The sequence below is a fragment of the Caenorhabditis briggsae genome, assembly GCF_000004555.2.
Source record: "Caenorhabditis briggsae complete genome, chrIV, whole genome shotgun sequence".
Classification (NCBI taxonomy): domain Eukaryota; kingdom Metazoa; phylum Nematoda; class Chromadorea; order Rhabditida; family Rhabditidae; genus Caenorhabditis; species Caenorhabditis briggsae.
The window spans coordinates 12,562,159-12,583,773 of NC_013487.2; the positions used below are offsets into that span (position 1 = coordinate 12,562,159).

The 21,615-nt window shown below is 38.3% G+C and overlaps 4 protein-coding genes across 4 annotated transcripts in view; 3 read left to right on the forward strand and 1 right to left on the reverse strand.

Moving 5' to 3' along the window:
• Positions 1-498, forward strand: part of CBG08365 — a gene marked incomplete at both ends in the record, with an annotated part of 1,009 nt that extends 511 nt beyond the window's left edge. Inside the window, one exon of the mRNA XM_002634514.1 lies at positions 278-498. Coding sequence (XP_002634560.1) covers positions 278-498 — 221 coding nt within the window. The remainder of the gene's footprint in view (positions 1-277) is intronic.
• Positions 499-3,472: 2,974 nt separating this feature from the next.
• CBG08364 lies at positions 3,473-7,025 on the forward strand (the record flags this gene model as incomplete). The annotated part of the gene is made up of 10 exons (XM_002634513.1): positions 3,473-3,630; positions 3,681-3,752; positions 3,881-3,998; positions 4,451-4,629; positions 4,969-5,092; positions 5,145-5,385; positions 5,429-5,589; positions 6,315-6,479; positions 6,534-6,636; positions 6,688-7,025. 10 exons carry the CDS (start codon positions 3,473-3,475, stop codon positions 7,023-7,025), a joined length of 1,659 nt encoding a protein of 552 aa, XP_002634559.1.
• Positions 7,026-7,786: 761 nt separating this feature from the next.
• Positions 7,787-8,882, forward strand: CBG08363 (the record flags this gene model as incomplete). The annotated part of the gene is made up of 3 exons (XM_002634512.1): positions 7,787-7,857; positions 7,902-8,678; positions 8,726-8,882. 3 exons carry the CDS (start codon positions 7,787-7,789, stop codon positions 8,880-8,882), a joined length of 1,005 nt encoding a protein of 334 aa, XP_002634558.1.
• A 1,574-nt stretch (positions 8,883-10,456) lies between these two features.
• Positions 10,457-19,566, reverse strand: Cbr-tax-6 (the record flags this gene model as incomplete). Its single annotated transcript, XM_002634511.2, has 11 exons — positions 10,457-10,650; positions 11,934-12,031; positions 12,452-12,536; positions 15,502-15,579; positions 16,282-16,407; positions 16,459-16,553; positions 16,606-16,823; positions 16,880-17,365; positions 17,769-17,869; positions 19,092-19,169; positions 19,527-19,566. The coding sequence occupies 11 exons, from the start codon at positions 19,564-19,566 to the stop codon at positions 10,457-10,459; spliced, it is 1,599 nt and encodes a 532-aa protein (XP_002634557.2).
• Positions 19,567-21,615: the final 2,049 nt, after the last annotated feature.

The following is a 21,615-nucleotide window of genomic DNA, read 5'->3' on the forward strand; positions in this document are numbered from 1 at the left end:
TAGGGGGGGGGGAAGGAGATTTTTTGGATTGTTTTGGTATACGTTCTCGCGTAACGGTGTACAATGCCGGCTGTCGTGTCCGCTTTTATGTACATATGCCATCTAGCTTCGCCTGTGTGGCTCAGTCGGTAGCGGCGCTGCACCTTCAGTAGTCGTCCTACAAGTTCAACCCCTCTAGAGGCAGCAAATAAAAAACAAGAACAAATTTGAGACTTTTATTTTTCATGTCCCCACCTATAAAGAATTCCTGATCCAAATACAGATTTGAACTTTTCAGGAACCCGTTGGAGAGCAATGAGTGCTTCGGAGAAACATCCATACTTTGAAGAGCAGAAGCGGCTTACTGAACTTTTCGAGCAGAATGTCGGATTCAAATACGAAAATCGAGGTAGGCGGACGTTTTTGGTGGATGGGGAATTCGTTTCGAGGAGGGAATATATGGCAGCGAAGAAGCGACAGAATCATGTTCTTGAGATCCGTCCACCAACTTCCAAATGAAAAATCTTATCAATGCAATGTACCTCATTTACTCTAGTAGAAGCCTAAATTTTTATGCTATCCCTACCACCACCTTTTACTACCAACCCTACCTTGCTACCGTACCCCTTTTTTACGCGACCCTATGCTCACTTTTATAGCTCATTTATCTCGGTTCCTACAAGAGCTATCCAAAATCTGTCAACTGATAAAATGCTTTTCGTAACATCATCAACATTTTATTAGTTGACCTATTTTTGATAGCTTTCAAAGGAACCGAGATAAATGAGCTCAAAACACGTACAGGGGGAGGTTTCTAGAGCATTTCCGACATTATGTTGTTTCCCCTTTTTCAAAGTGCCTTTTTTATGACCATTTTTTCACTGATACCCAAACCAGATATTTTTTGTTAATCCCTACTTGTTTCGAATGTTTTGTTAAATGCTTTTTTTTGAATTTGAATGAACGGAAATTTTTTTCAAAGATCAACCTTTTTTGAGGGGTTTATAAAAAACCAAAAATCGCTTTCCTCTCCTTCTTTCCCCCTTTTTTCTTTCATTTACTCTCTGATCAAAGTCAAAACACATTTTTTGTATCTTCTTCATTTCTTTTTTTTTCGTTCTATTTCCACTCTAAAAAGAATTGAATCTAATCACTTTTTATCGCTACTCTTTGGTTTCGCCGATTGGGACAAAAAGTGACCCGAGACAGGCAATAAATTACAAATTCGCAATTTCCCACAAACAAATTTTTGTTCCTTGTTACCAACTGGAACCAGAAAAAAGTGAACAAAAAACAAACAAAAACAGGCAACGTTTGGTGAATTTCAGAATTCTGTTATCGTGTGGTTTTTGGTCGGTAAATCACAAAAAATTGCAGGAAAAAGTGCAGGAAATATTTAGGGAATCAAAAAATGAACGATCTGGAAGTCGTAAAGTCTGGAGAAGCTCTTTATGATCAGATAGGATGGTTTCGGAAACCGATGCTCAAGAATCTTGAATTCAAGTGAAAAGAATAAGAAAGAAATGCCTGATGTTCAACGAAAAATTAACCAGAGTTCAAGTTTTTCAGATTTCTAGGAAGCAAACAAAAATTTAAAGTAATTGTATAGATCTGAAGAATCGTAAAAAAAAGAAACCTGGATAACCGGGTTTTGTAATACAGTAGTTTTTACTCAACTCTCAACTTTTATGTTCAATCGATCGAACTACGGTATCTCTAGTAGTTTTGAAACCGCTTCGTTTCCGAGCCCCAAAGTAAGTTCAACTTGCCTAGGTTTGTTTAAATTTGATATTTTAAGAATTTTGGGTCCCACTACGAAAAACAGAATAGATTAAAAGACCTAGTCGTGTTTTTATTCATTTTTATGCACTTGAAAAGCTTAATTCAGACATATAAATTTCACATCTTGAAATTCAATATCGTTAGAGATAAGAGGATTTATAAATTTTGACGGACCTTTTATCCAAAAAATCCTAACTACTCAGACGAGATGAAAAACCTTGCCGGCGCGAAAAATTAAGTTTTCTTGCGGCGTACACGCCGCAGGAGAAATGGTTTTTTCAGGCCGGCAAGGTTTTTTGAAAGTCACGCCGGCATGGAAAAGCTCTTTCAATCCTCCCCTTTCGCTCCGCAGCCGATGAATCAAAAAATGCATCATTTATTAATGAGAAATGACTTAAAAGTAACATCTTCCAAAAAAAAAAGGAAGTAGGGAATTACATTTAAAGTACAATTTGAGAAATGTGGATAAGGCCCAAGAACTAGATTAGTCTCCAAATTCTTCACAATTTCGTCTGATTGAAGCAAATGATGTTGGTTTGAATTCGTTCCGTTTTCAGAGTAATTGATTGTTCGAACCGAAATCCTTGATTCCTGGTCAAAGCTCGCTGACTGAAAATTAATGTTTGGATTGATCATATCATCAGTGTTATACTCACTAAATTGCAAATCTTTTAAGATTTCAAGGTCCGTGAAAAGTGGGTTTCCTCTAGTTTTATCCGACTAGTTGAGCTTCCATTTCGAGGGAGCCATAATTTCTAGAATTTGGAAAATATTTTGAAGGTGAAACAAAAATGAAAACGCTTGAAAATAGGAAAACTTGTAAATACATTGAAAATTTTAAAAACACTCCGGAATTTCGGAGCTTCGTTTCCTCGCCGGCGGATGATTTTTCTTTCCCTACCATACCGGCATGACTCTCTATATGGCCGGCAAGCAAAATTATCATGCCGAAACCAAAAATTATCATGCCGACAAGGCACTTCTTTGCTGGCATGAGTTTTCATCTCGTCTGAGTAGGTCAAGATTATACTCATTTTGAAGTACTGAACATGCCAAGTTAAATTAAAACGTTTTGTGAAACACTAAAAGCTGAACAATTCAATGCAAAAACCCAACAATCGAAAAAGATTTTTTTTAAACCTAGTCGTTTAGTTTTTTTTTTAGTTTTTATAATCCATGATTATGTTTTCATGAAGTCACAGATAAATTTTAAAACTCTGTGCGAGGTCAACGAATTTGAAAACCATGGCCTAAGAAAGATCTAGGTCACCAAAAATTTCCCACACATAACCATTCCATAACCTTAACCTTTGTCCTAATCTTTAAAAATGTGTCTTTGTGACGTCAGACGGCATCAGAAAACTAGATATGTAATTTCTTGAGACTCCCTATGAACCATGGATCAACATTTCTTCACACCCTTTCTTTCCCTTATCACCTACCTCCGCCTCCCCAATTTTTCATAAACAAAATATATTGAAAAGTGGGCGGAGACTAGGGGCCAACCAAAAAAAGACACAAAGAACATGAGTGAATTATACAGTTTCACTAGAAAAAAGTCACAAGTTTGGTCTCTCTCTCTCTCCACGCTTATTATCTAGAAAACAAAACGATTAATTCGCTGACTTCTCTGAATCTCTTACTCTCTAAATTTCAGTGAACACTTTTGATTTTCCAGTTTCATTCAGAATTGTGTCTCCAAGAATCAACCATGAGTGATCTGCATTTTCATGTCAATGAGGTACCGAGTCCTCCGTCTATTATGCTTTTTGGTCTACAACAAATGATGATTTGTCTGTCATCTCTACTGGTAATCCCTTACGTTGTATCAGATATGCTATGTGCGGGTGATCAAGCTCTTCAGATACGGTATGATTACTGTAAAATGGTTCAGATGTTAGAGAAGTGATTAATTTCAGTGTACAATTGATCTCAGCCACTTTTGTCACATCGGGTATTGCTACAATTTTGCAGACGACATTTGGGATGCGGTGAGTTTCAAGACCGCACAGACAAATATGTCCTTTGATTATTGAAATATAAGACACCTGCTGATTTTTCTATTTTTCTGCAAAGTTCCAAAAACCATCTCAAAAATATATTTACTCCATTCTTTCAGTCTCTCGATCCTACACGGTCCCTCGTTCGCCTTCCTTCCTGCCCTGCACACATTCCAGGCGACGTTCCCGTGTAATGCAGATACCAATACAAACAATTGGGAAGAGAAAATGCAAATGGTAGGGTTGGGAATTTCAAGGAAAAGCGTCTATTTGATTCAGAAATTCTGACTTCTTGAAAAAATAGAATAGGGGTTGACTCTGAAAATCGTGTTTTCGGCTGAAAATGGCCTAGAAGCAATTTTCAGAACTATTAAACCATGATTTTTGAATTTCCAGCCACTATAAATCAAAAAGAAGTTGTCACCGGTGGGGTTCGAACCCGGGACCCTTAGATCCAATTTTTTTCTCGAAAATCCCACTAAGCCATCTGATCAATTTTCGAAAATGCCTAGAAACACGATTTTTGAGTCCTTTTTGGGTTTTTAAAGTCCCCAGACCCAATTTTGAGCCGACCCAGCTAACCCAGGGCAGCCGCTGACCGATCGGGTCGGTCGGTCGGTCGGCTAAATTTCTCGACTGAATAATAACCTTAAATTGGACCGCAAAATAATTAAACGTTCAAATTTTAGATCTCCGGAAGCTGCCTGATCGCTGTGCTCATAATGCCCATCCTAGGATTCACGGGTCTCGTCGGAAAGATTTCCAAATACATCGGACCAGTTACAATCGTCCCAATTATGAGCTTGCTCACAATTGGCACTGTGCCAGATATTGAGGAAAAAATGTCTCTACATTGGATCTCGATTGTGTGAGTCGACTTATCGAACTTTGTCCCAACCACGCCTAAAAATACGAAATAGTACAAGAAAAGACGCCAGTGATCACATGGTGTTGCAAAGTGACATCAGCTGGTTGTGACTTTTAAAAGTCAAAAAAGAGTGATAAGGGGGTTATCAGCGGGGTTTTCCCGCGAAACATTGGAATTCTGAAAAGTCAACAACTTTTTTTCGTTTTCAGCGACCAAATTTTTGTTTTAGGTTAAGATGTTATAGTTCAACTGATAGGGAATTTTAAAGATGTTGTTTGATGAAGGTTTAGTAAATGTATAGGAACAAGAGATCGTAAACATTGAAATAATTTTTTTCAGTGAATTCCTAACTCTCATCCTTTTCGTGGTAATTTTGGAACGATATGAAGTTCCACTTCCAGTGTTCTCACTATCTGAAAAAAGATTCAAATTCACTCGTCAGAAGATTTTCAGCCAATTCCCGGTAAGCTCTTTTCGCCCCAGTCCCAGAACTCTCTAAACCTTTAATATTCTAGTATCTTCTTGGAATTTCTATCGTCTGGTTCATCTGTTTCATCATGACCATAACCAATGCGGAGCCACGTGGCGGAGAAGCCAGAACAGATCAGAATGCATCCATCACAGTTTTCGATCAGACCCCATGGGTTCAAATGCCAATGCCTCTATTCTTTGGACCACCTAAGTTCAACTTGGCATTGGTCTGTGGATTCATGGCTTCGTGTTTTGCCGCCATGATTGAGAGTATCGGGGATTACAGTAAGCCTGGATAAGGGAGTGGGTTACTGTATTTAAACTTCAGATCTCTGCGCCAAGATCTCCAAGCAGTCTCGTCCACCACAATCCAACACCAATCGTGCATTCGTGGTTGAAGGCGTCGGATGTATTCTGGCGGCACTCTGGGGAGTTGGAACTGGAGTTACTACTTATGCCGAGAATATTGCTATCATGTCCGTGACGAAGGTTGGTCGAAGATCATTGGAAAAGAGATAGAGAAACTGTTTGGAAAACCACGTGGGGGATTATATCAGGGTTTCTGGTTTGGCGAATAAATTTGAACTCCCAAATAAGATTATACATATATGCAGGGTTCAAAAAATCGGAGGAGAATATACCGTATTGGCTTATAGAAGCTCCACCCTATACATACAGTTTGAGCTCTATTATCTAGCTTCTTTCAAAAAGTTATCGAAACATTTTCACCGGATAAAGTATTCAGCATAATATCACCAATATTTCATCAGTTAACCAATTTTCGGTATCTTCCATTAGAACCGAGATAATTGGGCTCAAAGTTAACGTATAGGGTGAGCTCTTATTAGAGCATTCACCACTTTAATTTCTAGCCTATGTTTCCTACTGTTCCTCTCAATCCTCAAAAAATAACTAATCCTGTTGGCCGGTTCCGAGTAACAGCAGTTTGATGGTTTGATTTTTATCATTTCCCCAACTACAAAAAACCTCATGACCGAAAACAATATAGAACCTGGAATTATCATCCTGAACCTGATAACAAGTTGTAGAACAAAAGGAAAAGTGACCAGGATTATATTTATTAGTTTTTTTTTAACTGATAAGAGCGGAAAAATAAAAAAAAAGTAAAACTTAGAGTGACCATCGTGACATAATTGATAACAAAAGGGAAATTTGGGGGGATCAGGATCTGTAAATATAAAAAAACCTTTCAGGTCACCTCGCGTATCACCATGCAAATGGCTGGAGTCCTACTTATTTTGGCTGGAGTCATTTCGAAATTCGCCGCATTCTTATCAATGATCCCTGAACCTATCATCGGAGGACTTTTGGCAATGGGTGTCTGCCTAATTAATGGAGTGTCCTTGAGCAATCTACAAGTACGTTTATTCTCCTGAAAGAGCATTCCCGAACAGCGCTCCAGGTTTTTGCAGACCGTTGATATGAAGATATCCAGGAATTTGACAATTATTGGAATTTCGATCATTATGGGATTGACAGTGGCCACACATTTTGAGAAGACTCCATTGAACACCGGTAAGATCTTGAGAGAGGTTATACTGAAATTTCAAAATCGTGTGTTTCCAGGAAACCAAATAGTTGATGACGTCTTTGGAACTCTCCTAACAATCCGAATGCTGATCGGAGGGGTGATTGCATTCACCCTTGACAATATAACCGGTGGAGCTACACGACGACAACGTGGATTTGTTTCTGAAATGGACGATGAGGAGCAGGATCCAGAAAAAGGAGAATCGGATATTGAAACCAATGGATATGTGCTTCCATCGAAATTGAACCAATTCTTCCTGAGATACTCATGGCTTACCTATCTGCCAGTGATACCATCGGAACGGGAAATTCGTGAAATCGAGGAGAAGAGAAACAAGTTCAAGATTATTGAAGAGAAGATTGAGAAAGCATAATTTGATAGAAGGATCTATTTGTACATTAAGATATTGTATATTGTTGCAATGTATAGAGCTTTAATTATTTTGTACATTACGTTTTTTGGAATAAACTGTGAAGATGAATCCTTTCCTGGTACTTAACCAATGTCACAGATCTTCTCACAAGGTGGTCTCGGACTAAAGTTTGTACCAGCATAACATTTGATTAAAGCGTCGTACTGGACTCAAACTTGGAGCGCAAAAATTCCATTAATTAATGAGTAAACTGGTCAAGTTGCAAATTGTTTGATCAATCTTGAGCTGAATAATAGCTTGTCAAAGTTGCTTCATCTCGTGAAGATCATAACAGTGTCTAGACTTGAGCAATTGGTTTGAAAATTTCGGTAGTTTTGAATCAAACGTAAAAAATATTTCTACCAAATCTCGTGCTGCCAAGATACGTGCTGCCAAGATGTCGAAAGATATACCCGTTCTTATCAGTCCCGGTAACTATGCGCCATCCTGTGGATCTCCCTAGATTCAAAATCCCGTACCGTAGATTCAGAGTTCGTTGACTAGTAATTTATGGTTGTTTACCATTCTCACTCTTTCTATCTAATCTCAACAATTATTTATCCAACCTGTCCCATCATCTGAAGACGCCTCGACGTCCACAATTATTCCCGGAGGGTCAGTACTAGCTCCTGTGCGCGGCGGTCGCGTCACGGTAGCGTTGCGTATGCTGCCCAATCTACTTTCAAATCGTTTTCTTCTATTGATTCTGTATATTCTGTACCATGGTTTCTGTATCAAAACTTCCGTACGTGGTTTTCAGAGAAATCTTGGCAAACTGCAATGCCAGCGTTCTGTAAGTGTTTACTGTAGTTTCTCCACTTTACCGTTTGTATTCAGATCCGCACTATCAAACACCTCTCGACATTTCAATAATAATTTGATTAGAGATTTGCCCCGAAACATGTTCAAAATTAAAATCAGTATACAAATGATGGCAATGCTGGAAACATCCAAGGGTGACACATCAGAATCCTTTTTCATCCCATATCTAGACTGTGACCGTCTAGATCTGAAAGATATTCTGGAATCGGCAATGTTTAGTTTTAGCAATGACAGTTTGGCTAGCCTGACCGTATCTATCGATGGGATGACACGGTTCCTGAAATGCGACATAGATTCGTTGATCATAGACTGTGGTCATTGTATAGGAATGATGCCTCAGATTTTAGGATGGTTGAACGAGAGACAACAATCCATCAATGAACTGATAATCAAGTATGAAGCAGAGAGAGACGTTGAAGATCTTGACTACTTTCTGAAAAATATGAACGTCGTCGAGTCCTTCGTCATCTACGTCGACACTTTACCTGATGGAATGCGACCTCTTCATCCGAAATTCAAATGCGACTTTTTGAGTGTTACTGATCATCCATCAAACAACTGGATGTCCCTGAAAGACATTTCGAATTCGGACTGCAAACACATTCAACTTGATACATCTGAATTCACACCGACAGAATGGAACACGTTTTTGAAGTCGTGGAAAAATGGAAGCAATCAAAGAATGGAATACATCACTGCTAATATTATTGAAAGTGAAGATATGATGATTGAGCTAACCGATGGTCTGAATGTAGTGGAAAGAGAAGAGTCATTGATTCGAACTTTTGTGTTGTGGGTTTTTGAAATTGTTGCTGAAATGTTAATTTCTATAATTACAGCGTTTCAACGCCGTGCGCTTTTTTCGGAGGGCTGGATATAAAACGAGAGGATGAGAAAGTTGCATCGGTTGTAATTGGACCAATAATGCATGACAATGATGACGGAAAACAAATTCGTGCACTTACAGTAGTCGTATGGCCAGAAGGTACTAATTAAGATCTTACGTATTTTTGATTATTCCTTTTTCGCTGTTATCGTAAAAACTCTATTAGATAGCCTCCCTTAATTGAATGCCAGCCTCTAATATAGTGCCACCCCCTAATACAGTGCCACCCTAGACACCCACCGGGCAATATAGTGCCATGACTTTCTAATAGAGTTTTTACTGTATTTGTTAAACTGTATTTTTATATCTATTGTATTTGATTTCTTGATACGAAGTTTTGTAATTTTTTTCCACACTGTCAAGTTTGAGCTCAATTATCTCAGTTCCTACGAAAAATTTCAAAAATGTGTCAACTGACAAAAAATTTCTCATATCTCTCATAGGAACCAAAAAAATTAGATCAAAGTTGAAAGTTAAGAAGCCCTTCTATTACAGGTGTTACAATAATTTATAACTTCTTATTCTGTTTTAAATCATCGTTGAATGTTGGTCTAACTTTTGAATTTCCATTTCGTCTTGTTTGAAATCAAATAAAAATTATTTTTTCAGAGCTTCATTTTCCATATAAATCTCCAAAAAGAATATTTTCCGAACGAAAAAAGAGAGATGGGGTGGGGAGCGAGGGGGAGAGAGAGAGGAAGACAGGGGGAAAGTTGTGGTGAAAGGAAAAGATATATAATTATAAAATTATAAGACGAGTGTATAGAAATTTTCAGCGGAAACCAAAAAATAAGTGGGTGGGGGAGTTGAAGAGGAGGACCAAAAAATCTGGGGGGACTTGTAAGGGGAAGGGAAGAGAACAAAAAAACATAAGGGGGAAAACATAGCTTAAATTAAATCTTATAGACACGAAAAACATATTTATATTAATGTATAAAAAAGGGATCAAGAAAGATTGAACAGGTGTTAATATATAAAAAGGTCAAACGGGAAAACGAGATGATGAATCTGGAAATTCAAAAAAGGATATTTCGTAGAGAAAATGAGAAAATGGGAGAGAGAAGGAAACGAACGAAAATGGCAAAAAGTTTGGGGGAGAAAGAAAGATTTTTGTAAACGGGAGGGTCTCAAGTGGAAAATCTGGGGGTTACTATATAGAACTTTTAAAGGGACAGGGGAAAAAGGGCACACAAAAATATAGGGGGGTGGGGCGACTAAAAACACGCAACGAGACTGAGAACGGATCCAATCACAAATCGATAATTTATAGGATGGGGCGGTGTGTTTTTTGAGAGAGACAGAGAAAAAAAGAAAGATTCTGGAAGAAAGTGTGCTCCACTGGACTGGTTCAAAATAGAGCAAGGAGGGGAGGACCGGGGGAATATGGACTAAGGGTGAAAACTATGTGATTGGGGAAAAATTAGTGGGGGGGGGGGGAATTTGCATCTAGCTCAAGAAAGAAATAGTGCACATGTGCTCTACTGAGAATTGTAGAGCACACATTTTCACCGAACTACAAAAGAAATAGTAATATAAAATTATATGTATACATATACGCAACAAGCTGTTGTTTTAGGAGTAGTAGTAGTTTAGTGTCAGATCGCCTCATTTGCCGGTGAACTCTCTTTTTTGATATGTCGGCTGGTGTGATGTGACGAAATGACTGACAATGTATAGGATCACACTATGAACTATTCGATGGTCCATTTTGAGGTGGTTGTGGAGTTGTTTGCCGTGATGGAATTGGCGATTGAGATGGTGATTGAGCTGGCGGTGTCGCCATTGTTGGTGGCATTCTTTCGTTGATTTTATCGAGACGGCGAGCTTCTTCGAATGTTTGGATAGTGTGTCCTTGATCGACTCCGGAGACGGCGGCCACTGAAAAATGAAGTTCTTTTTGAAAACATTGGATTTCGGTTTTTTGAACCGTAAAAAGCTTCATAGCCTTACACACTGGTCTTAATAGATACCGTAAAACCTGGAATAGAAGGGTTCCTTAACTTTCAACTTTGAGTCACTTTTTCTCGGTTCCTGTCAAAGGTATAAAAAAGCTGTCAACTAATGAATTTGTTATCATAACACCAGAAATGTTTTATCACTTTACAGATTTTTGATATCTCCCATAGGAACGGAGAAAAATCAGCTCAAACTTGGTAGTATCAGGGCCCTTCTAATACAGGTTTTACGGTAAGTTGGATCAAAGTGACAGAGTCTTGCATTTAAAATATTAATCTTCTTTTCTAGCTTTTCTGAATTCCAAGTTTCAATTTTTTCTGAAATCTATATTCTCAAAAAACGGAGATCACAAATATACCGTAAACACTATAACGCCACCCATAACTTTTAACTTTGAGCTCAATTATCTCGGTTCCTATGAGAGATATCAAAAATCTGTCAACTGGTAAAATCTTGGTGATATTATGATGAATAATTTATCAGTTTAAAAAATGTTGATATCTTTTCCAAGAATCGAGATAAGTCAGTCCAGACTTGACGCTTTCGGTGGGCTTCTATTAGAGCAAATACGGTAAGTCGGATCAATTTGCCAAAGTGTCGCATTCAGCTTTTAAAACTACTTTTTCAGAATTTAAAGATGTTGAAATTATTCTAAATTCCATACAGTTTCCAATTCGAATCTAAAATCTGTATTCTCAAAAATACAAAATTACAAAAAACTCCGGTCTTTAACAAAATATGGGTCCTAACCTTCAAAATTTCCAGCTTTCGATTCTAACTTTCGCGAGCCAGCTATTTCTAGTTTTCAAACCTCTAATTCTCCCTAAATTTCCAAATTTCTCAATTCAAAATTTGAACCAGCTGCCTTTTCATAAGACATCTGAAATTTCAGACCTGACTGTTCCAATCTGTATGCATCCAATCGTCCTTCTGCCAACGCCCCTTGTGGTAATTTTCCACCGGGTATCAATCCTTTCAATTGAACCACCGACTCGCTGTCATGTCTGTCAAAATGAGTGGAATTTCTCTCTATTTCTTCTAGAAATGCTTGATTTTTTTTTCGTTCTTTCCAAAAACTTTCTTGGTCAGTGTCTCAAAAGTATAAGTATAGAGTTAGAGAAAATCCACACATTTTTTTCGACAGACGACGAGTAGGCGGCATTGGCAAAAGGACATGATGGCATCATTGAGATTCTTGAACAAACCTTCTCTGATTCCACGTGATCCACCTTGAAGTGTTCCAGCCGGAAGTGCACCAGTCGGTGTGAGTCCTTTCAATGCGAGCACACTCTCGGATTCCTCTCTGAAATAAGAGACACGAGATGGATGAGAGACATAGAGAATTAGAGCGTTTCGTTAAAAATCATCATCACCAAAATAAAAAAAATAAAGAAACATGCTGAGATTTTTTCGCAAGTTTTGGTAAGAGTTATACCCCAATGGATGGAGAACCCCAGCTGAAAAATACAATCAGTTTTTGAACTTATTAGGTTTACCACTTACAGTTTAGCTTCTAGTTTATTTTTCAATCTGGAACATTTTCCAACCATTTGAGTACAACTCTTTCTTTCTTTCTCTAGAATAAGTCTTCCATTTCGGTCAGGACTTAGTCGGCCGACGGACCGCGAACCGAGCCGTCCGTTAGCGGACCGTCAGCTGACCGTCACTGGGCCGACGGCGGACCGAATGGAAGCCTCTAGAATCTCTATAAACTTTCAATTACCTGAGAACTGAGAAAGCTCTAGCCATCTTTCCAATTGCACGAATCTTGTGACGGATGACCTCCTTTCTAGCCGATGGAACGCCACCTGGAAAAATCAAAATAAACTTCAAAACCGTCACTATAACTGAATTAGGGGGGAAAAATGTTCCACTGGCAACCACATTATCACCAATCAAAAAATAAAAATAAAGAGTAAAGAGTAGGCACCGCCCGAAAAAAAAGAAAAAACAGGGTGGTGATGTGCTTAAAAGCCAATTCAATAATTAATTATAAGGCGATAACTACTACAGTAGGTGTAAAGGGGGTGTAAGAGAGATTGCTAGTATAGGTATTTTTGGGATTTTTAGAACACTAACTTTTACCGAAATTAGAGATAGAAATAAGGGGAAAAATAGGGGTTGGAAAGAGGACTTTTTGTGAAAATTTCCGGTTTGTATTCCCCAATATCAATTACCGTACTTGCTATATTAAAGGCCCGCCCTTTACGTGCATCTCGAGCTCAATTATCTCGGTGCCCTTCAGAGATATCAAAAATCTGTCAACTGATAAAATATTAGAAATACTATGATAACTAATTTATAAGTTGTAAATTTTCAGTATCTTCCACAGGAATCGAGATAATTGAGCTCCAAAGTTCAGTATAGGATGGCATCTATAAGAGATGTAACGGTAACTTGGTTTTTCAAGAGATGTCCGGAAATCCTAATTTTCTGAGTTTTACAGTTTTGATAAAAATGTTACCATGTAATTTTAAAATAAAAGTTACTTAGTCTGTTTGAAATTTGAAAAACGACTTTTCTAGATTATCAAGAATTCCACACTCATTTTTCTCCTTATCTTAACTTGTTCTTTATCAAAATCCTAAAATTCTTAAAGTTCTAATTTAATGTCTAATTTTAAGAACCAAAGAAACTCTCTTTCCAGAAGAAGAAGGGGGATACATAGAGTGCATGCAGAACACAAAAAGCGTTAAAAAGAATTCCAGCCAAAAAATCATGAGAAAAATAAAAAAAAATAAATAAAAGAAAGCAGGTTAGATATATTAGATATACAAAACCGTCTATAATTAAAGCATCAAACCAAAAACTCAAAATAGAACAGCAGCCACATAGAGATTTTCTTGTTTTCGACAATAGTTTTTTTTCTCAAACTTTTCTCTCGATAAAAGCAAAACTAAATGGTTTTGGTGGTGTAGGGGTGTAGAAAAAGCGCTTGCCCGTACTATTTAAAGGGACAGGGTGTACAAAAAACGGTTGTTTGAAAAATATATAAACTAAGATATTGGATTGCCATATAAAACATACGTCACCAGACTTTTTTCGAATAGGATGAACATCCATACACTTACCATCGGCTCCTTAAATTTTAATTGGATTAGATTTTAATTTTTGAAAACTTTGGAATTTAAGAAAAAAACACTTTGTATCGTTGTCAACTTCTAAAGGCGCGTGCTGTTAAGATATAATACTGATCATCAAGAAAAAATAGACGGACGGCTCGAGATTCAAACTGGTTTAGGAGACACACTGCTGGATTTTTTAAAACACTAGAATTCTTTCCTCTCAAAACGTGCTTTTTTGGCCTGCAAACACTTGGGAATGGACTCCATTCAATGGAAGGGAACGAAAGGAGTTTTACGAAGACAAGGAGAAGACAAAATTGTAGGGGAAACTTTTCGGAGACTAGTTGGGCGCTCAGATTCTTGCACTCAATACCGGCTCAAATACATGCGTTTTTCTATTCTTACGGCGTTTTTGGAATGGAGGGAAAAACCTGGAAATTTTGATTCTTAGACTCTATAATATTTACAAAAAAAAACAGATCCTGAATTTAGATACCGTATCAAAAAATTCCCTCTCTAATAAGGCTTCCATTCTGTCGGAAAAGTTAGCTGACCGACCGACAACCGACAGAGCTGACCGATCGCTCGGCGCGCCAACCGAATTCGGGCATTTGAACGTCAAGTTCCAGAGAGTGTTTGCGTANGAAGCCTTTTATTTTGCGACACACTATGAATTTTTTGAATATTGTGTCGTAAAATGAAATACTTCGTACGCAAACACTCTCTGGCCCGTTAACGCGGAAATTCACCAATCCGGTTGTCGCTCGGTCGGCCAGCTAAATTTTCCGACCCAATGGAAACCTTAATCTCCAATTCGGGAGGTTCACAAAGACCTACACATCCAGAGTTCAGGTATCCTATTCAAAAATGTTTGCATCTCTAAGTTTTAAGCTGCTTGAAAACGAAAAATTATCAGAAAACCACTCAAAAATCTTCTCCATTCCTTATATCAAAATTCGATCAGTCTCATGTCAGAATTGCACACACCCGCACACACACATATTCATGCCATCTTTCTTATTTTTCTTTATTTTTTTCCATGATTTTTCAAACTCTTTTCTCTTTCTCAACATTTGGGATAATAATCAAACGTCAGGGGGCGGACTCTCAATCAGAACGATCGATAAATAGAGACACAACATTCAAGACAATGGACCATCATCATCATCATCATCATCATCAAAAAAGGGGTACCAAAAATAGGGAGAGAAAGAGGAAAAGAAGAAGAAAAATAGGAAAAAAATAGAAGAAGAGAAAAGAGAGAAGAGAGAAATAGAGAAGGAGAGAGAGAGCTCTGAAAAAATAACACACAACACCGAATACTCGCATACTGTAGGGTGTACTGTTCTTTTTTTCTCTCTCTCCATTTTCTTCAGCTACAGTACTCTTCTAAACAGATCCTAAAAGAATGCGAGCAAGAAGAAAAACACATGTATTCTCACTGAATTGAGAGAGATTGGGGATAGTGATGGGCGTCTCCCTAGGAGCCGAGCACAAGACAAAAATCAATTGGAAAGTATCATAAGTTTACAAAATTTAACAGATATATAAAATTACGAACGGTGTTTTTGTTTCTACTGTTTTTTTGGACTAGTTAGATAAATTATCATGTTGGGGGATTTTCTACACGTAGCTAAAGGAACATCTAAATGAATCAATGTTTGGATCCGAAGAGTTTGAAACCTGGAAAATAAGAGAGAAGACGTACCTTCGAAAGTGTCGTCGCACTCTGCCATCAGCTCGTCGTCAGAACAAATGTTGAGGATGTGGACCAGCATTTCGGTGACTGAAAATTTGAACAATTATATGCTGATACATACGACACCCCTTGAAAACCGTTAATTCTCCAACTAAATGCATGCTTACAGGTTGGCTCACAATTACCCGGACTGATAAAAGCTGGCATATCTTTAAGCATAAATATCTTGGAAGCACTAAAATTGGTAAAATTATATTTTTACGTTTGATTCTAAGCTACGGAAATTTTCAAAACGATTCCTCAAGTCTGGGTATTGTTATGATTGTTTAAAGATGAACGTAATGTTTCTTGTGAATTTTTGAGAGGAAGGAACTTTTTTTGAGAGGAAGGAAATTTTTGCACTCCAAATTTGAATCTAGTGCAATGCTTTACTCAAGTTTTTGCTAGTACAAGCTTTAGTACAGATAATTAAGCGCCACCCTGTATGATTGAACTTTGAGTTCAATTATCTCGGCTCCTATGAGCGATATCAAAAAACTGTCAACTGATAAATTGTTTATCAGAATATCACTAAAACTTTCGAAGTTTTCAGATTTTTAATATTTTCTATGGGAACTGAGATAATTGAGGTCAAAGTGAAATAAGATCATTCAGGTAGTTTGTTTTAACATTCTCGGATTCTGAAAGAGATATCACTCCAAAAAAATTATTTTAAGATTTTCACTAGTATCTTCTAGATAAATAACGGTCGGATCCAAGAGAGAAAACTAATTTTTAAATTTCGCTAACCCTTCTCTCCAACGAATGGTAATGACCATGTGAAGACGTCCATGAAGTTCGGAAGCCAGTATGGATGTGGACTACAGTTGAACTGACGGATGTTCATCACATTGTTCTCGTATTTCAGAATCGCAGCTGAAAAAAAATTTAGCATTTGTGTTTTCTAATCTAATCTCCTCTTTGTACCTTTGTTGTTGTACACATCCAAATAGTTTGGCGCACTGAAGATTGTGATAAGCGACGGGAAGCCGGTGGCTTGAGACTTGCGATACATGCGGTATCTGCAATGGATTATACTTTATGCCTTTTTCATATTTTCTGCTTTGCTCCTACCCAGCATCTTGAGCCTCGTGAGCACGAATGATCGAGAGCAGATTGTTATGTTGGAGGAAGTCACAGCACGCGGCGTAGCTGTAGAAATAGGAGCATCCTCTAACCGAATTGTGACTAAATTGTTCGGAATTCCGCTCGTTTCCGAAATCCTCAAGAGGATCCGACCAGAGAAGATCGCACATCGGACCGAATGCCGGTGGCTCCTTGAATCTATCTATCTGAAAACATAGAAAATATTTCGATGATCTTTCAAAGTTTTAAGTGAGAAACGAACCCTCCTGATATCCTCAAGAGTATGAATTTCGGGTGAGAGTCCACCGTGAACACACAGGAACTGTTGATTCATCAACGCCGCCAACGGAAGCGCATCGAACGACTCCATGCAGACATCGTAGACCCGTTCGGAATACTTGATTTTGCATTCTTGTTTGAAAGTGAAATACTCGGTCAAATGACGGCATTCGTGGTTTCCTCGAAGCAAGAACAGCGTGTTTGGATAGCAGATTTTGAGTGCCCACAAATAGAGGACGCACTCGATGGAAAAGTATCCTCGATCGACGTAATCTCCCAGGAACAGATATTTGGTCGTCGCTGGAGATCCTCCCACTTCGAATAGCTTCATGAGATCGTAAAATTGACCGTGAATGTCTCCACAAACAGTGACAGGCGCCTCGATTTCCAGCATCGTTTTCTCATTGCGGAACAGACTCGTGCACTCCTGAATCACGCGAATCGCCGCTTCCTCTTCTATCCGTCCCTCCTGCAAAAAAAAACTTTTTATACATTTATTCGGGAAAATTTGGAATTCAGAAATTCAGAATTTTTGAAAACAAAGGATAAAGTACAAGGGCCTTTGTGCATTTTTCATGTGTCAACATTTTTTGAATTTCATGGTGTGGTGTGGTGTGTTTTAATTTTATTGTCTTTGTTCTCTGTGTGCGGAAGTTTTTGGAATAAAATTAGGAATACAAAATGAATTCTTGGCTTGACTCAAGGCTGTGCCTCGACCCGCCGCCACAACTGGAATAGAGTATTTTTGTGTTAGGTAGGATACCCTAGTGGTTTCTGGGTCGATTAGTCCACGGCAACCTCCAAAGGCCGGCCACGCCGGCCGCGGTGGTGATTTTCACAGCCTTGCTTTAAATCTATATAGTTTTGCTCACCTTAATGAAGTGATCACGAAGCACTTCATGCCTTGGTTTCCCGGTCCGCCGATCATAAACCTGGTCAACGGTGAGCCGCTCGGATACCGGAAATTGGACGGCTGAAATTTGAAGTTATTCATTTCCGAATCGGAAATTCCGATCCCTTTTCAAACCACCCATCCTTTTTTTCCTTAAAAAGAGCTCTTTTTTCATTTGACGCCCCGTCTTCTTCAAATTACTATGGGAACCCTCTCAAGCGTTTCAACGGCCGGGCGGAGCAGTGAAAAGAGAGAAAGAGAGGATTAATTTTCGATTTCAACGCACACACACATAGCTTTTTTGCCTTCCTCCCTCACTTCTTTCCCTTTTTCTTCTTCTTTTTCCAACACAACAACGCCAATGACGACGACGTCGTCAGAATCCAAGAGGTGTAAGAGAGAAGAGACGCCGAGAATCCGGCTCTCTCTCTCTCTCTCTCTCTCTCTCTCTCTCTCTCTCTCTCTCTCTCTCTCGCTGAATCAGTGGCGAAATAGTATGGGATAATTGGAGAGTGTGGCTAGTGAAAAGAGCGCAAAAAATGCTCGTATAATTTCTGGCTTCTTTTTTCTCTTTTTTTTCGTTTTCGATGAATGTGAGGGTGGATGTGAGGGTGGATATCGGACGAGGAGGACGTTGAGGCTCCAATGGAGCATTGCCGGAATAAAAAAGGGCAGAGGGGAAAATGAAAAAGGGGAAAGACTCGATGATAGATCTGCTAGAAGCCATAGCAAAAGAATTTGATCTAGAAGGTTGTGAAGTTCGTGTGAAATATCGTAAACTCTCTAAAAGAAGATCACCCCAAGCCGCCAACTTTGAGCCTATATATCTCTGTTCCTGTAAGAGGTATAAAAAAGTAGTCAGATATCAAAATCTTTTACAGATAAAGAGATAATTGAGCTCAAAATTGATGATTTGAGCGGCGTTCTATAAGAGTGTTTACGGTAGGTGGAATTTGAAAAACATGGAAATCACGAAGCCTAGTTTCTGTTCATTAAGTTTAAAAGCTTTCATGTTCATCAGAAAAAAATCTATCTATATTTGAATCGAAATTTCGAAATGAGCTATTGACTTCTGGACATTCAAGAACCCGACGTTTCCGAACAACGACATTTCAGAACTCAAAATTCAGAACCTTTCAGAACCTTTCCGATCTGTTTTGCTCAACGAAAAAATCCGAATGCTTCGGGCATACGTTATTTCCTTAATCTTGAGACTATCTTGGACTCCTGGAATCCCAAAATTCTAGAACCTGAGCCCCTTTAATCCCAGTAGTCTTATCTCCAAGATTCCCAACCAACTCACTCTTGACAAATCTCTCGGTGAACTGCTTCAAGTCACGCTCGCGTTCCCGATTGTTGTTTGTGGCGACTGTGGTGTCGGCTGAAAGAAAGAAATAGATGATGATGATGATGAAAATCCTTTTTTCTCTTTTCTCTCTTTTCATGCATTCCAGATGAGACAGATTCTGAAGGCAAAAGAGACAACTTCTTCAAAAAAAAAAGAGAGAGAGAGAGAGAGAGAGAGAGAGAGAGAGAGAGAGAGAGAGAGAGAGAAGATGTTGACGCACACAACAAAAAACACTATAAATTCGATTTTTCTCTCTCTCTCTCTCTCTGTCTATTCGCCCCGGACCATTTTTGTTGTTTTTTTTTGTTTGAATGAGGGAAAACGATGAAAAACAAGGATGCGGATGTTTAAAGGTAGACTACGGTAGGAGAATTTCCAGAAAACTCTTACGTTTAGCAGTCGCATTCTGTCCAGCCGATGTCGAGGCCATCACTGTCTGTTTGTGCCCTGGGTTTCCTGTTTTCGTTGCTCCAAACCAACTCTTTCTTCTCTAACAACTTTTTTTCTCGAAGCTTCGTCGTCGTCGTATGTGTGGAGCCTAATCAATTTCACCTGCAATTTTAATTTTAGAAAATTTCAGCTGCATTTTCCAGCTTCTCTGGAGGATTTTCCAAAAAAAAAGTGCTCACCGTTATGTCTAAATAAAACAATGGAATTGAACCCGTAGAGAAATCCGGGGGCTTAATTTGGAGTGATGGTGGTGGGGAAAAGGCCGAAACACAGAAACCCTCACTCCACGAGAACCAGCGGGCGGCTACTGTACCAGCAACTTCGCACACCGAAGATCTTCTCGCGGTCTGCAAAAAATTGGGAATTATTGGGATTTTGAGATACTAAAACATGGATTTTCAAACGAATCCATACACACATCATGAAGCAGTTGGAAAAAAGGAAAGAGGAAGAACCAGTTTGTGTGGTTGTTGGGGTGGTGCCAGAAGGCGACAACAATGGGCGGGGTCCCTTCGTATTTGGGGGTGGAAAAAAAAAGAAAAATGGAGAGGAGATGAAGAAGGAGAGAAAAGAATTGGTGTGAAGAGAGTGACAAAAATCAAATTCAGATTTTTTATAGTCGGTGCAAGAAGAACGGGAGGAGAAGATGATGAAGTGGGACAGAAAACAACAAAAGCGTCTTTAAAAAAAGATAATTTTGAAATTCCTATAAAATATATCAAAAAGTTGTCAACTGTAAAAACGTTTATAGCAATATCACCAACTTTTTGTTAGTTTACAAAGTTTTGTTATCTTCAACACAAATTGAGATAACTGAGCTCAAAGAAACTTTCTAAATGCTCGGATAGAACATATCCGTTTACTTTTACTTTGAACTCAATTATCTCATTTCCTATAAAATATATCAAACATATGGTTACTGATAAAATATTCATCGTAATATCACCAACTTTTGTTAGTTTACAGATGTTTGATATCACGCACAGAAATCGAGATAATTGAGCTCAAAGTGCATAAGGTGGTGTTCTAACAGAGCATAAATGATAATTGCCTTTCAGGCGTTTTCTTTCAACAATGCTCAACATTTTTCATCTGTTGAAAATTTCAAAGTATGAAAAAAAAAAGAAAATAAGCTAAAGAAAACACGAGCATTTTTAGAAATTGAAAATTCAGACCTTGAAATATGGCTTCTAAAATTTTCAAAAAAAACTTTTCAAGAGACAAAAATCAGCAACAATCCTCAACAAGCACTAATAGATCCTCGAAAAACATATTATTCGAAACCTCATGACACATGCTTTTCTCCACTACATCAATTATGATTATTGATTAAATTTGCTCCCTGTCCCTCTCTCTCAATTTCAATATGTCACATGAGAGTTTGGCTGGAAAAAGGGGGACACAGGAAAAAAGATCAAAAGTAATGATGGGCGGTGTAGTGTGTGTTATCGATAAAAAAGTTTTTTCCTCCCGGGTCTGGCCAGCAGGGACAGAGAGAGAGAGAGAGAGACAGAAAGAGTGTTGTGTGTTTGGTGCATCCACGAGAAAACGAGAGAGGGAGAGAGATAGAGAAAGAGCAGAGAAATGGAAAATTTTGTGGGTAAACATATGTATAGGGGAGAAAACGGAAACAAAGAGATATAGAGAACCAATCTTTGAAAAACGATTTTTTTTTCATTCCATGCATTTTTTTGAATTTGGAATCAATGAGAAGTTGTAAAACTATCGAGGATCTTTGCGTATTCATACGGATGAGACTCTGAGGGGAGAGGCTTGTGGTCAAGGCGAAGAGAGAAAGATGCAATAGTGTCGAGAAGGTTTTGAGGATCAAAGAGCATGAACATAAAATGCTCAAAAGTATGAATTCGCAGGGATAAGCGAATTCAATAAAATGCAAAAGATAATTCCTTATATGGAAATTTAGGTTTGTATCCAAAAATGAAAATTATTAGCTAATTATGATGCTTTAGGAATCGATCAGGCATCGATTTTCATTTTTCTCTATAAAATACGCGAGAGAGAACTGATG